At 55.8% G+C, this 14,943-nt stretch overlaps 6 protein-coding genes across 6 annotated transcripts; 3 read left to right on the plus strand and 3 right to left on the minus strand.

Annotated features, from left to right (window-relative positions):
- Window positions 1-1,290: 1,290 nt before the first annotated feature.
- On the plus strand, window positions 1,291-2,431 carry J7T55_007046 (uncharacterized protein; the record flags this gene model as incomplete). The annotated part of the gene is made up of 4 exons (XM_053134090.1): window positions 1,291-1,470; window positions 1,602-1,721; window positions 1,798-2,225; window positions 2,290-2,431. The coding sequence occupies 4 exons, from the start codon at window positions 1,291-1,293 to the stop codon at window positions 2,429-2,431; spliced, it is 870 nt and encodes a 289-aa protein (XP_052987998.1).
- A 362-nt stretch (window positions 2,432-2,793) lies between these two features.
- Window positions 2,794-3,198, minus strand: J7T55_007047 (uncharacterized protein; the record flags this gene model as incomplete). The annotated part of the gene is made up of 2 exons (XM_053134091.1): window positions 2,794-2,909; window positions 3,018-3,198. 2 exons carry the CDS (start codon window positions 3,196-3,198, stop codon window positions 2,794-2,796), a joined length of 297 nt encoding a protein of 98 aa, XP_052987999.1.
- A 464-nt stretch (window positions 3,199-3,662) lies between these two features.
- J7T55_007048 (sec20 domain-containing protein) lies at window positions 3,663-4,963 on the plus strand (the record flags this gene model as incomplete). Its single annotated transcript, XM_053134092.1, has 2 exons — window positions 3,663-3,991; window positions 4,069-4,963. 2 exons carry the CDS (start codon window positions 3,663-3,665, stop codon window positions 4,961-4,963), a joined length of 1,224 nt encoding a protein of 407 aa, XP_052988000.1.
- A 496-nt stretch (window positions 4,964-5,459) lies between these two features.
- On the minus strand, window positions 5,460-7,732 carry J7T55_007049 (uncharacterized protein; the record flags this gene model as incomplete). Its single annotated transcript, XM_053134093.1, has 4 exons — window positions 5,460-5,854; window positions 5,915-6,949; window positions 7,010-7,404; window positions 7,473-7,732. 4 exons carry the CDS (start codon window positions 7,730-7,732, stop codon window positions 5,460-5,462), a joined length of 2,085 nt encoding a protein of 694 aa, XP_052988001.1.
- Window positions 7,733-9,917: 2,185 nt separating this feature from the next.
- Window positions 9,918-11,184, minus strand: J7T55_007050 (uncharacterized protein; the record flags this gene model as incomplete). Its single annotated transcript, XM_053134094.1, has 4 exons — window positions 9,918-10,082; window positions 10,149-10,287; window positions 10,333-10,380; window positions 11,141-11,184. The coding sequence occupies 4 exons, from the start codon at window positions 11,182-11,184 to the stop codon at window positions 9,918-9,920; spliced, it is 396 nt and encodes a 131-aa protein (XP_052988002.1).
- Window positions 11,185-11,861: 677 nt separating this feature from the next.
- J7T55_007051 (uncharacterized protein) lies at window positions 11,862-13,428 on the plus strand (the record flags this gene model as incomplete). Its single annotated transcript, XM_053134095.1, has 3 exons — window positions 11,862-12,927; window positions 12,990-13,210; window positions 13,270-13,428. 3 exons carry the CDS (start codon window positions 11,862-11,864, stop codon window positions 13,426-13,428), a joined length of 1,446 nt encoding a protein of 481 aa, XP_052988003.1.
- Window positions 13,429-14,943: the final 1,515 nt, after the last annotated feature.

A 14,943-nucleotide genomic window follows, 5' to 3' on the forward strand; every position in this document is an offset into this window, starting at 1 on the left:
CCCCCCCCCCCCCCCCCCCCCCCCCCCCCCCCCCCCCCCCCCCCCCCCCCCCCCCCCCCCCCCCCCCCCCCCCCCCGGATCTTCTATCTTTGGCTTCTTCATTCTTTCCCTTCCTGCCCGTTCTGAATCTTGGGGAACGAAGCGAGGCGTGCTTGCATATCGTCAAGATGGCAGCACAGGTTATGAGACGGAGCTCAATGGCACTGGTGAAGTGGGAATATGCTTTCTTTAGTCTAGCAGCAGATACCCTGACGAGGAGAGACGCGGCGATTGCTTGTGATGTTTAGTAACAGTTTGAATGGAAACCATGAATCACCGTGAACATCTCTTCGTCTTCGCGTGTGCACGTAAGAATGTGAAAGTGTGAAGAAGTGGCCAGTCGTTCGGTCGCTTCAGGGGGTCTGGATCACGAGAGGATTTGTTGATCAGCCTGGAGAAGTTTTTTACCTTCCCTCCCTCTCTTCCTCCTGATTGCCCTGCTCTATACACCTCGGCGGCTTGGAAGATTACCGTCCTTAACTCTCACAACACAGAACAGGTCTCAGTGTGTACACGAGCTACGGTCCACGCGAGAACAGGGACACGTTGAGCACGCTTCCTACTTTCCCCGACCCTTGACGATTCAGCGAGACATAGACCGATTGTGCTGCCGGAATCAGGGTGATCGAGAAACAACTCTTCCAATTCAGCTGCGCGCGCAAGCAAAATCCGGGCTAAGGGCAACAGGCATCCCTTCTTTCTACAGCAAGACTACCTCTTTGTTACTACGATCAGATCGGCGTAGGAGGTTCTACGCCCCTTGACTTGATGCAGCCCCAGAGAGCTCTTCGCCTCGCCTTACCGCAACTTCAAGCCGGCCGCGCACGAGGAGGTGGCAGTTGCTGCCCATTGGCCGCGGGGAAAAGATCGGGGCTGGACCAGCTGGGTCTGCCGCCACGCAACCTCAGTGGGAGCTGCAGCTACACCTCTTCCGCTCGTCCAAGACCAAGACCAAGGCTAGGTCCCAGGGCAAATCCAAATCCAAATCTCGCAGCCCCGCTGTCGTCCGCAGCCCCTCCACTCCCGACCCCTCCACAATATTCAACAGCACCAGCAAGTGGACTGCTGTCAACTTCTGGCCCCCCCCTTCGACCGTATCCCACCCTCACCCTCACCCTCACAAGCTCTTCCAGGGCCAGCCCCCAATCATTCAAGATTTCGTCCCTCCGCACAGCCCAGATTGCCCGCCATCTCTCGGCTTCACACAACTCCCCCGTTCAAGCTGAAGAAGGAACATCAAAAGACGGCAAAATGTCTTCCTACACCACCCGCAAGGTCGCCGCTCCCTACACCCTCGAGCACCGCGTCTACATCGAGAAGGATGGCGTGCCCGTGTCGCCCTTCCACGACATCCCCCTGTTTGCCAACCAGGAGAAGACCATCCTGAACATGGTTGTTGAGATCCCTCGCTGGACCAATGCCAAGCTTGAGGTGAGCTACCGCATGTTGTTGTTGTTGTCTTTCTGTTGACACTGTTGCCCTGAATCGATCACGATCCCTTCGTGGTGACCTGACTCTACTCGTTCGAGCTGTTGGCTAACCTCAATGTCTCAATTGCATAGATCTCCAAGGAGGAGCTCCTCAACCCCATCAAGCAGGACATCAAGAAGGGCAAGCTTCGATACGTCCGCAACTGCTTCCCCCACAAGGGTTACCTGTGGAACTACGGTGCCTTCCCTCAGGTATGAATGACGCATGATCAGCCCAGCTTAAGTCTGCCAAATAACACCACGATGTTCTAACACTCTACGCCTTCAGACCTGGGAGGACCCCAACGTCGTCCACCCCGAGACCAAGGCCAAGGGTGACAACGACCCGCTCGACGTCTGCGAGATCGGTGAGCTGGTTGGCTACACCGGCCAGGTCAAGCAGGTCAAGGTCCTGGGTGTCATGGCCCTGCTGGACGAGGAGGAGACTGACTGGAAGGTGATTGTTATCGACGTCAACGACCCCCTGGCCTCCAAGCTCAACGACGTCGAGGACGTCGAGCGCCACCTGCCCGGCCTCCTGCGCGCCACCAACGAGTGGTTCCGTATCTACAAGATCCCCGACGGAAAGCCCGAGAACCAGTTCGCCTTCACCGGCGAGTGCAAGAACAAGAAGTACGCCATGGACGTCGTCCACGAGTGTGCTGAGGCCTGGGAGAGGCTGATCACTGGCAAGACCCCAGCTGGTGGTGTGTCTACGTATGTGTTTGGCCCTATATCTCTCATAGTATCATAACAACCCTACTAACATCCAACCTTCTAGCACCAACCTGACCGTCGCCCACTCCCCCAGCCGTGTCGCCCCCGACCAGCTGCCTCCCATCCCTGCCAACCAGGAGCTGCCCCCCGAGAAGATCGACGCTTCGATAGACAAGTGGTTCTTCATCAGCGGTGCCTCCGCGTAGATAGATGGACCCAAGGGAGCATCTATGAGCCCGCCGGGTTCTCAAAAGGCTGAAGCGACTGGCTTCCCGGGGTTTGCGTTAGCTCGTGGTCGCATCTGAATCTCCAAGTAAATAAAAAACCGCCAAGAGAAATACAAAACGTTCGGGCTGCTTGAGATAGACGTGACTTTTTGAGTCTTGATTGCCTCGCTTCGTGTGTGCGCGTGTGACTGGCATTATCGGCCCTGGCCGAGCCTGGATACATGCCGTAGATATTTCACAATAGAATGCCACCTTTTCCTTCCGAACGCCTTCCATGCAAACACTCATGGGTATTTTCCCCCTGCCTCCTTCTCTAGCCCACACTGCTCTCAAACATGTCACTACGCATCCGCCAGGTCAGCCTGCTTCTGTAGTGCTCGCGAGTGTCGGTCACACTCCTCCACAAGGCCCTTGATCCCCAAGTTCTCGCAGTCGAGGTCCAGTAGCTTGCCGTCCTCTGTTCGAGCCACAATGGTTAGTTCTCTGTGAAGACATACACATGCATGCACACATAAATATATATACACTCGTAGCTCAGCGTGTTTGAGGGGGGGGGTGGCCGTACTGAATTTCACCTGCAGAGACGCCTTGTCGGCTGATGTCCGCGGCAGCAGCTTCGTCTGGATGGCCATTCCCTGGCTGCGCGCCGTTGGGGGCAGAAACGAGAGGAACAGCCGGGCCGACCTCGACTTTGTGGAGAAGGGGTTGAACTTGGTGTTGACCTCAGTGATGAAGCGTGTGATCATCTTGAATGTGTCTGTGTGGTGGGGTGGGTGTGGGTTGCTGGTGTGTCTGGTTTCGACTTATTCCGAGGAGAGGCACTGGAGGCTCCGAGAATGGCGACACGTATACAGAAGCTCTTGGAGCTGTCAATTGGGAGGCTGGCTGGCTGGCTGGCGTGGGTATCGTAAATTCGTCAAGAAGGTAGCACAGTCGCACCCCATCAGGAGCTCTCTGCTTGCCCGCTGCGGGAAAATTCGCGGCAGCGAGCGCGTGGTCGCCTGCCCCGGGCCACCTGGGCTGTGGCGCTTGGGCCGTGCTACCCCTAAATGACGTGCAGCCTGGCAGGCAGGTCAGGAAGCTGTCCTGAACTCCAAAGCAAGCCAGCTCTACTTTAGCATCTACACAATTCCACACGGGAATAATACAACAAGGCACAGCTCGAACTCGGCATTGTACGACAAAAAAAAAATCTGGGAGAAGACCCAAAATGTCGTTCGACTCGCTGCAAGAGCGCCTGACAGCGCTGCAGGAAACGACAGCGCAGGTGCAGGAGCTCATCGACCGGCTCGCAAACCTCAAGTTCCAGCCCGGCTCTGTCCCCCTGCCCAACGGGGACGGCTACGGCGAGGACGATGAGAACGTCGCGACGGAGCTGAGCAGCGAGATCAACAACACCCTGCGCGAGGAGGAGGAGGACCTGGAGCTGCTGGAGGAGGAGATCACCGACCTGCGCGGTGGCAAGGACGGCAGCGACGCCGCGCGACAAAAGGAGAGGCTGAAGGAGGGAGCGGCCAGGTTGGAAGGGGAGATCAAGAGGTGAGTCGCTCTCCTACGTGCTGGATACCACCATCGCCACATCCTGTGCGTCAGCTGCTGACCGACCTCCCGTGCAGTTGCCGCGTGTCTTTCCACAGGGCCCAGCTCACGGCCAGGCGCTCTCTCGAGGCGGCACAACGGCTCGAGCGCGAGCTGCTATTGCAGTCGTACACGCGGGCGGCCTCGACGCCGAGCCGGTCGGGCGCCAACTCGCCAGCGCCATCAGCAAACCCCACCGCGGCGCCACCGCGGCGGCGCCACACACAAAAGGCAGCGGCGGGCCACGGCGACCCGACGGTGGCAGCGTCGTCGGACCTGACGGTGTCGCTGCGGCGGGCGCACCAGGCGGTGACGGAGGAGCTGTCGCGCAGCATCGCAGTGCACGAGGCGCTGCAGGACTCGACGCTCAAGATGAAGTCGCTGGGGGCCAACTACTCGCGCATGGACGACATGCTGCGGTCGAGCCGCGACCTCGTCGGCGTGCTGCTCAAGAGCACAAAGACCGACACCTGGTACCTGCAGACCACCTTCTACATGCTGGCCGCGACGCTGTCGTGGCTCGTCTTCCGCCGCTTCATGTACGGCCCGCTGTGGTGGCTGGTGTGGCTCCCCGTGCGCCTCGTCTTCCGCACCGGCTCGACGGCCGTGGGTCTCGTCGGCGGGAAGCCCGGGGCGACCATGGAAGTTGGGGTCGGGAGCGAGGGCGGCCAGAGTGCCAAGGTTGTTGGGGTTGGGGAGGAGGGTGCCGTGCCTACTGCACAGGTTGGCCAAGGCAATAAGGCTGCAGATGATCCCGATTCAATGGTGGACAAGGTTGGCAGGGTCATCGACAGAATCGAGGAGCAGGTTGGTGGCATGGACGGTCTAGGGGAGCAACCGGCTGCGGAGGCAGAGGCAGAAGCCTTCGAGCCGGTCTCTGCTGGTGATGGAATAGCTCAGGAGGCCCCTGAGCGGTTACGGGACGAGTTGTAGGCAGGCAGTTGTATTCAGCATCAAACAAGCGAGCATGGCGGCAAGACTAGTACTTGAATTATTACACCATTTTTGGGAGCTGAATCTAACAAACGTTACGGTCGTGATATTGCCCCTTCCTCAATGCCCTGAGCAGAGTGCGACTGACACCATTTATGTACAAATGTTCTCTCTCGATGGCCTTCGCCACGTGCCTGTTCATCGTAGAATGCAATGTCTATCCCAAGAACGTTTCGCCCCGATGCGCTGTTTCACTACGCTCTGTCGTAGCCGTCAAGTTTGGGAGAGCTGAAGAAGTATCCCAATCCAAAAGAGCGAGCAATTTTTTCTCTTGCCCGTCAAATGCACCATCCCGGTCGCAATGAAGGAAAAAGAGAGGCGGATGATGTGCCAAACCCATTGAAACCTTACGCCGCAACCCCTTGAATGTCAAAGAATTCCATCATTAATTTCCTCCTCCTTTCCTCGAGTACAGGCTTCCCTCAAGCGGTCATCTTCAATCAGACCCGTTCACACCCTCCATCTCCTCCAGTTTCACTCGCTTCGCGCCGTTGGCAGCGCTGGTGGCAGATCCGGAAGCGTTCGGGGAAGGACTCCTGAGCACCTCGGGGATCTGCAGGAACCTGTCGAAGTACGTATCCAGCCACTTGGCCGCCTCCTCTCCTGCATCATCAACGCTGGTGTCCCACCTGCCCAGGCTGCCGACGTAGCCGTCAGGGCGCACTGTGACGATGGCGACCTCCCCTGGGCCCAGGCTACCCAGCCACTTGTTTGTGCATAGGGAACCGCGGGTGTCTTGCTCTGGGATGTCATCCAGATAGAATGTCCAGCGGCTGTCCTGCAGGAGGGGCGGCAGATCAGAAATCTCTATGTCAGATTTAGGCATGGTGGCTAGTGGTGTTGGTTAGCATTCTGTCTGAGCTGTCATAAAGCTGAGAAGGGAGTACTCACTGATGAGACCAAAAGTGAAAAGGTGGCTGACGGCCGTGTACCTCTCTGGTCGGACATAGATATCCTCTGGGGCCGGCATTCTTGGCTGTGCTGCATATGACAGGCTGGCAGCAACCGAAAGCTGGCGGATGAGAGAGTTGTCCGCCGCCAGTGCATCGCAGAAGTTCTCGAGGAACATCTTGGCCTGGTGCACATCCCACATAAGTAGGTATATCCTGAACTGTCCCAGCATGGGAATGTCGAGCTGGATGTCCACCGGATTGGAGTCAAGGTAACGGGTCACCTTGGCAGGAGGGAGCAAGCATCCCGGCTTGGCCTCACCCAGCAGCCACGTTTGACTCTCCAGCATGTTGATGGAGTTCTCGCCGTATTCGGCGCCAATACCAGAAATGAAGCGGACATTCGTCTTGAAGTTCTCAGCTAGCGTCACAGCATCACCAGCGGCGATCTGGTTAGCATGCTCGTAGTCGAAGTTGACCAGGTCCAGCGCAATCTTTCTCCTCTCTTCCTCATAGCTCTCCAAGAGCGTAGGCTTTGCCAGTCCCCGAACAGAGAGGTTCAGCTTCCATGCCAGGTTCCAGGAGTCGTGCATCGAGGTGTTCATGCCTTGCGCAGCCTTGGGCGAGTGGGTGTGACTGGCATCACCTGCCAGGAATGCCCGGTGGTGAGAGTCGCAGAATCGACTGGCCACCCTCTGGCCGATCTGGTAACGCCCAAACCATTCGATATACTTCCAGTTTACCTTGAAGGGTGCCATGATCTGTTTTGCGCGCGCCATGATGAACTCCTGGCCCAGGATCTTCTTGTCCTCCTTCATCCCGCTTTTGAGCTCGATGTAGAACCTCGTCATGTTGCGCTCCCTGGGGATGATGAGAATGGAGCCGAATTCCTGCGAGAAGACAAGCGTCTTGGACCAGATATCCGGGAAGTCGGTATCGAGTTCCCCGTCCAACACACCCCAAACAACGGGTTGCGACATGCCAACAGGTCGTGCTTCCGGGATGCTCTTCCGTACTTTTGAGTGTGCACCGTCACCTGAATATGGTCAGCTCGGGATTCTCCTGCAGCGGTCTGTTGCACATAGTCCAAACTCACATCCAACAAGGTACTGTGCTAATATGGTTCTCTTATCCTGGGTCACATTCACTCTGGTGTTGATCTGAAGCGCTGCGCCGACCTTCTTAAACATCAGAGCATCGCACGCGCTGTACGATTCAAAGGCACAGTTCCTCTTAACTTCGACCCCGCGCTTCTTCATATCCTCGATGAACAAGCTTTCCACCATTCCCTGGTGCACAAGCAGGATGTAAGGGTCCAGAACATCGATGACTGGCGGGTAGTGAACTTCGCGGCCTAGCCGGCGGAGGGGTTCGTCGGCTGTTGAGCGCCAAAAGGAGATGTCGTAGACGCGCACGCCTCTTTGCAGCAACGGGTCAACCAGGCGCATCTGCCTGAAGGTCTCGATCGTTTTTGGTTGCAAGCCATCGGCCCTGTGCAACCCGGTCAGTTCAAGTCAAGGCCAGCTGCTACAACTATGGGCTCCTGGGGGAGTATGTACCTTCCCACAGGTGTTGGGTCTGCACGATCGTCTATAACCTGGGCCTTGATACCGAACCTCGAGAGGTTTGCGCCGAGCATCAACCCGGCGGGACCCGCACCCACAATGCAGACCTGGGTTTGTGATGGGACCTCGGGCATGCTCTTGAGGAGGGTTATGCGGTCGACGCAGTTCGCGCCAATGACGCCTTCGGTTGTCTCGACGTTGCCATCGTGGCTCCGCGTATTATCGGAGCTCGTTTCTAAGATTCCGGGCGCCATGGTCGCACGCCACACTAGAGGCTTTTGGATGGATTTGCGGTTCTTATTCGGAGTTTTACAGAGGCGACTTCGCGGAGGGAGAGGGATAGTCGACTCAAGATTGTGTTCCAGAGAGGAACCCGCGGTCTCGACTGGTTTGACGAGGACGTAAAGGAAGATATCACTGTGTGAGAGCCGACTTAATGAGACAACTCGACAACTGAAGATAGCGCTTCCGATGCTTGCTCAAGCCCTCGTTAGCTGTCAACTCCTGTCAACTCCAGTCAAGTTGAGAGACAGACTGGATGTTCCCGAACAGACGGTGTGGCGAGGAGTGGTTCAAGCCAGAATGCTCAGAACGTCGCCGTCGTCGTCGTCTGGGTACGAGTAAGGACTGGACCGGACTGGGCCCCGACTGCCGGATGACAGGCGCGGGAGGCAGGATAGGGCAGATAGGTGTGAGACCGGTTCACAAAGAGGTCCCCAGAGTATGGGACGGGAATTGTGATGGGAGGGTTATGTCGACCCAGCGGGATCGGAAGGGGACAGGAAGGTATATGTTGGGGGGACCCAAGGTGTTGGAATCTGGGGACGACGATCCAGTCAGACGGACAGACAGGTAGGGGGGGTGGTATATTGGGCCCTGGAGCTGTATAGAAGAGGAGCCGGCAGGGGCAACGGGGTGGTTGCACTGAAACCAACGAAGCCGGAGGTGTAGACGGATGTATAGACGAACACAGCAGGCCGGAGAAGGAGGCGGGTGTCAAGTTGTCAAGAGTCGAGAGCGGGCAGTGATTTGCTGGAGAGGCAGCAGATGGATTGGATTAGCTGCAGATGTACGGATGGGAGGGTGGGTGGTTGAGGGGATGTGGTTTGAGGACGTTGACACTCAAACAAGCTGCAGCCTCGCGCAGATAACTGCAGAGAAGGCGGCATGATTAGTGTGCTGGAGGCAGAGGCAAAGCCATGTATCAGAGCCGACCAGAGCTGAGCCCAGAGGCAGAGGCAGATCTGGTGTCTGCAGGTGCCCTGTTCCTGTCTGTTCCTGTTGGCCTGACTCTGCAAGACCTTTGAGTCGAAAGTCGCTCGAAATGGCACGATGTCGAGGGCGGTGGTCTGATTTCTGGCAGACTCCGGATCCACTGCCCGCCTGTGACACACCAATGGCATGGAACTACCCCGCCATGATTGGTCCGTTGCCACGTTGTTTGAGACGCGGGCATCAAAAAAAAAATAAGAGAGAGCGAGCGAGGGACACACAGAGACTAGAGACAAGAGACAAGGGGGCCGAGGCAGTAGATCACCCCCCCCCCACCCCCCTCCTCTCCACCCCCAAAACCGGTGGGCCCTTTTATTCCCATGTACCGTGTACTAGTCTAAGTACTGCAGGCACTTGCAGCCACTGCAGCTAGGACCCAAACCCAAGCATTTGTCTACAACCTCTAGCGGCCTGTCAGATGCATTTGGTGTATGCGGTATGGTGTTCCTAAAGGGAAAAATCAGCCCATTCTCGAGCGACGAGCCGGGAGCCGCAGCAAACACCACGCACGAGTTGCTATCAATCTTTGAGTCTATCTCTCTGCTACCGCAGTATCGATCTATCTGTGTGCCCATCTATTCATCTATCCATCCCTTCATCCCGGCACCACTGACATCAGATAAATAATATGCCAGCCGCCGTTGCTGGGGGGGGGGGGGGGCCACACTGCGGAGTACGTAGGTCGCGCCGCCAATACCCGTCTCATCCAGTCGGGCAGGTCTTGCGCATCAGCACTGGGGGGGGGGAAAAAAGGATCTCTGCTGGTCTGCTGGTCTGTTGGTCTATCGATCTACCGGTCTGCTGGTCTGCTGTACGATGGATGGCATGTCCTGCTCCCCTCCGAGCCCACTCTTGTGTAGCTCACTTTCCCTTATGAGCAGCGACAGCTGTGGTCCAGGCCCCCGGGAAGATCAACGGGGCTGAATTTTGTCCAGATCAGGTCACAATGGAAGACGCATGCAGGTGGCATTGGCAATCCAACACCACAGCCGGTAACACATCGGGATACGATCGCTACTACCGGGCCCCCTTTGGGTCATGCCGCAAGCCTGGATGCACGCGCGCGATGAGCCCCGGGTAGGCTTCCCGGTAACGGGAATGCTTTCTTATAACCTTCCCGATTCTACCTGTCAGATATCGTGAGGCTCACTCGCCCCGGGCATGAGTTCAGCTATCATATCTCATCGCCGATGCTCCCGTTGGGGCCAGAGCCTGCTCCGACATGGTCAACCCAGCCAGCACGGTGGTCTGATCCCGCTCCTCCGTCTCCTGTTTCTGCGGCTGATCCCGCCAGGTTTCCTGCTTACTAGCCAAAGCATAATCCTCTTGACCCTGGGAGGGAAACAAACAACCAACAACATATCGCGGACGCACGCCAGCCCATGTTCATGTACGCACAGTGAAGAAGCAGCCTCGCCGTGACATGCCAGCGCTGCCGTCAGCATGCTTCCGCGAAGTGGCAGCACCACCAGCGGCCGCGCCCACGGCAGTTTCAAAACGGCCAGCGGCCGCGGTGCCCGACCCATCATCCACCGTTCTTCGAGCGGACGTGCTGACTGACGGCGAACAAGCCTGATCTTACCGTTCTACGGCCCTGTCCTCCCACAGCACTCCCAAGGCCAAGGGGTGGCTAGTTATCGTGGTTGTGTTGTCAGTGGTGTGGTGATCCAATCGAGATGACCATGATTCTGGAGTGGTGGACTTGAGGGCTCTGGTATGCAGGGCCACACTCCCTCCTCCAGACCGGGTTGCACGATGGTGGAGATACTTCAACCAAGTGTTGTCTGACGGCGCCCAAGGCATCTCAGGCACGCACAAGTATATCTTGCGGGGGTTGAGATGTGCCCATCCTTACGGTGATGTTCCGCAATCCATCATCTGCAATCGGGATGCGGTGCAATTTCTCTCAACAGAGCGGGGTCTTTGTTGGCGACGATGATCCTTGACACGTGCCCTCTTTTTCCCTCACAGATGCATATCAATTGGCAACGTGCAGATCGTGACGGACTTGACTTCCGCTACAACAACTGCCCTCGGAGGGCTCGGCATGGTCTCGGTATCGCTTTACATTTGCAGATCCCTTCATCTTCCAGGGAGTGAGTCTATTTGATTTCTCGCAGCCACAAAGCTTGTCTGCATAAAGAAGAGATTGTTTATGACAAAAAAACAATGCGGGCACATACACCAAGTGACAATGGGATAGAGATGGGAGCAGGGGTCAAGGAGGGCAAAAGGAGGGTTCATGGACGGGAGGGCAGCAAGGTGGGCTGTTGTCCCACAACCGGCTCCAGATACAGGTACCGACATGAGAAAAAGACCAACGGAGCGACCGGCAGACGATCATAGTCTTCCGATGCATATGCCCAGGAAATCAACACTAAGCCCCTTACATTGTGAGGAAGGTGTCTCCTGCGCCCAATTGTGCCACGGTCATGGTGATCGTGAGTGTCCAGGAGAAATCGTCAAGCCTTCAGATGCGATTCCTTAGCATCACGTTGCCAGACTCAGACTTGTGTATTCTCTCAGATGGATGAATTTGGGGATGGTCGTCTAAGGCAGTGAGAAGTAGGAGTTGACGTACGGTGAGAGCACTTTGCGGTGACCTCCAACTGGCCGGTTCTGTTCGAGATCGTTCTCGGTATGCAACAACAAGCAATGCCATGAAATTCTACGAGAGTGAATTGCAACATTTTGGGTTTGGCATATTTCTACATTGATGGAAGAGATGTTGCACCACAGCAGTGTTCTCATCTTTGCGAAAAATCCCTCGTCCGAGCTGAGGCCATCCAATGGACAGTCTTGCTGACGGAGGATCACGACTCCTCCTGCCAGCGTTCACGGAGTGGCACACGGACTGTAATCCACTGCAAATCCGTCAAGCTCAGCAGGGACGACAGCCTCAGATATCTCCCCAGCTCGGCAGCTGCTCCGTTGCCCCAAGCTTTGACGTCTCGTCTAGCGGCCCAGGGACTTGGCACAATCGTCCCCCGCTTCACCAGCCTCACTCATCTCGGCTTGAACCTGTTCACGTCAGCACGGCGATGCAAGCGAGCAAAAAGGATATCGGCTACATCATCGAAGATTGACAACGGTATCTGACGAGCAGCAAACATGCCGGGGGACCACCACAACAATGATCACAGCCGTGCCAGCGAGTACACGACACTATTGCCAGCAACGCTGCGGCACCGGGTGACGATCGCGCACGAAGGCGAGAGCGGCCGTAGCGGCTTCCACCCGCGGCACTTCTTCCACGTCCTATGGCTGAGCTCGTGCACCATATCGAAATGGGTCAACGTCCTGTGGCCGTTCGTGCCCGCCGCCTTTGTGATGCACCTCCTCACGCGCGCCCACCTCTGGGCTTTTGCCGCGAGCTATATCGCGATGATACCTGCGGCCAATCTGCTAGGCTTCGCTGGGCAGGAGTTTGCGAGGAAGATGCCCAAGGTGGCTGGAATCCTCATCGAGACGACTTTCGGCTCCATTGTGGAGATCATCTTGTTTGTCGTCCTAATCGTGAAGCACGATGTCGAGGAGGGCAATGGCGATGAGGGAAACCTTATTCCGATCATCCAGGCGGCCATCCTAGGCTCCATCTTGACCAACCTGCTGCTCTGCCTGGGCCTCTGCTTCTTCTTCGGCGGCGTGCGGTGGACTACGCAGAAGTTCCACCCCATTGTGTCCGAAGTGGGATCAGGGCTGCTGCTAGTCGCCGCCTTTGCCCTGCTCATCCCCAGTGCCTTCTACTCGGCCCTCAAGTCCGAGACCGTGCCGGATGTGCTCGGTGCGCTGCATGAGAGGTTTACGGAGGGAAAGCTACAGGATGACGTCCTCCGCATCAGCCAGACAACGTCCATCGTGCTCATTATTGCCTTCTTCCTGTACATCTGGTACTGTGCGAGCAGCCAGCACAGCATCTTCGATGAGGTGATTGAGATGGATGAGCACAACGATGCGGACCGAGAGGCTGATGAGGCCAAGCCCAAGTTTACCATGACGGAGACTGTCATTGCGCTGGCTACCTCCATTGTTGTCGTGACTCTGCTGCTGATATTCCTAGTCGACAACATTGAGCATGTCGTGGAGAGTGGCGTGCCCGACCAGTTCCTGGGTCTGATCCTGCTGCCGCTTGTTGAGAAGGCTGCAGAGCATCTTACGGCCGTCGACGAGGCATGGGGTAAGTTGACAAAAGTCACCCCTGGAGGATAGCTGAGACCTGTCATACTGACCAGCAGCTAGATGGCGTCATCAACGTTGCTCTCTACCATTGTCTGGGGCCCTCCATCCAGACCGCCCTCTTCAACGGTCCTTTGGTAGTCCTCATCGGATGGGCCCTTGGCAAGCCCATGGACCTCAATTTCGAGATCTTCATGATCGCCTTGCTCGTGTTGTCGATACTGGCGGTTGGCAACTTCCTACGCGATGGCGAGAGCAACTGGCTAGAAGGGGCACTTCTCGTGGTAAGTTCTTGCTTACATCAGGGTTTCGCTGTTCATGGAAGGGAGCTGATCACATCCAGGTCGTCTATGTTGTTGTTGCCATCGCTTCTTGGTATTATCCCAATCCGGATGTTGCAACTACCAACGGCATTGAGGACATCGTGTCCAAGAACGTGACACTCAGCGTTGAGGTGTTGCAGCAGATTCAACAGCTTCTGCAGCAACAGTTACAACAATAGTTCTTTGATGAGTTCATGTGGTCTACCGAAGATCGCTCCATGGGTTGCTCCTAAGCTCGTGCTGAATCGATTTTCTTTCGGGGCGTGTATCTGAGAACGAGGCACAGCTCGCCGTCAGAAGTCTGATCCCTCGCTTCTGTTCCCATTCAGGCTCTTGCTAGTAGATTTCGAACTTCTGAAAGAAGAAAAAAGGCGTGTTTGAGTACTTGTACGAGAAAATCGCTGTCGTCAACCACGGCCGTGAAACGTGGTGTTCTCCTTTAAATTACTTGTGTGTGGCAATACCTCAGATGCCTTGGATGGATTTTAGACAAAAATGGATATGAGATTTCGGTTTCAATCTTAACTCCGATTGTATTTCCTGTTCTCGATGCCTATGACTAGAAGAAAATCTGCACCCCATGTTTCGGCGATATCTGATGCTCTACAGAAACCCCTCCTCTTTGTTCCAGCCACGAGTGGTTCCTCGGAACGGTCAACTGCGCGGCCTGAGACCCAAAAGAAGACAGAAAACCCCTTCAGGAGGTCCCACAAGGTATGCGATTTAACCAGCTATTCCTTAGACTGAGGTATCTGAGTACCCGCTCGGCCTGCTTCCTCAGGTAGCGCCTATTCTTCACCCTGGCATCAATATTCCCCAAGATGGCCCTGAGCAACAACCTCTGTCCAATCACCAAAGCAGTCAGCCATCTCTTCCTGGAAAATCATTCACAGTGCTTTGCTGCGCAGTCGAAGTTTGCTTCACTTGTGCAATTTTGACGGGGACGACTTACCATATGTTTTACGGGGAGCAGGACCTTCGCATCGCTTCTGGAAGATCTTTGCCACTTTTTCTTGACGATAACGAGCTTTGACATCTTTCTTGTCATCGTATCCATAGAAACAGGGTTCGGCGTAGTAATTTCGACCTTTCTAACTCTAGGTGGCCATCCTGTCTGTCCAGGCCTTTGCATCATTTCCGTCATCCTCTCCCGTGCTGGTCTTGTGCGAGGTAGAGGTTTATCGGTCACTGGGGAGACCATGCTAAATCGAGCTGAGGATTTTGATGATTTGGAGCTTATTTCGGGCTTGGAAGAAGGAACATGGATGTGGTACGCTTTCAAGTGTGTGTTCGTAGTTGCGAGATTGCGGTCGAGGTAGAAGGAGAGACAGAGCGCGCGCGCACACACACACACACACACACACACACATATATATATGCATATATCAGTCATGCGGCGAAAATACTAGATATGGTTGCTTCATGGTGAATCATAAATGTTGATCCAACACGAAAGGAGTGGAAGAGACAGGGGCAGCTGTTGTCTGCTTTTCTCGCACGGTTCAGCGTCGCTGACATCAAGTTACCTATCAAAACGATCCGAACCGCTCAAGAGTGATAGAAGAAGGTGTTTCACAAGAAACAATGACAGAACAAAGGATGTCCTAAATGTGACAGCCTGGAGAGCCTTGGGGTCTGCTCAGCTGAAACCACTTACTAGGATTGCGCTCTCCCTCTTTCACTACCCTTGACGG

Source organism: Diaporthe amygdali (assembly GCF_026229845.1).
Source record: "Diaporthe amygdali strain CAA958 chromosome Unknown NODE_42_length_345209_cov_65_521073, whole genome shotgun sequence".
Taxonomy (NCBI): domain Eukaryota; kingdom Fungi; phylum Ascomycota; class Sordariomycetes; order Diaporthales; family Diaporthaceae; genus Diaporthe; species Diaporthe amygdali.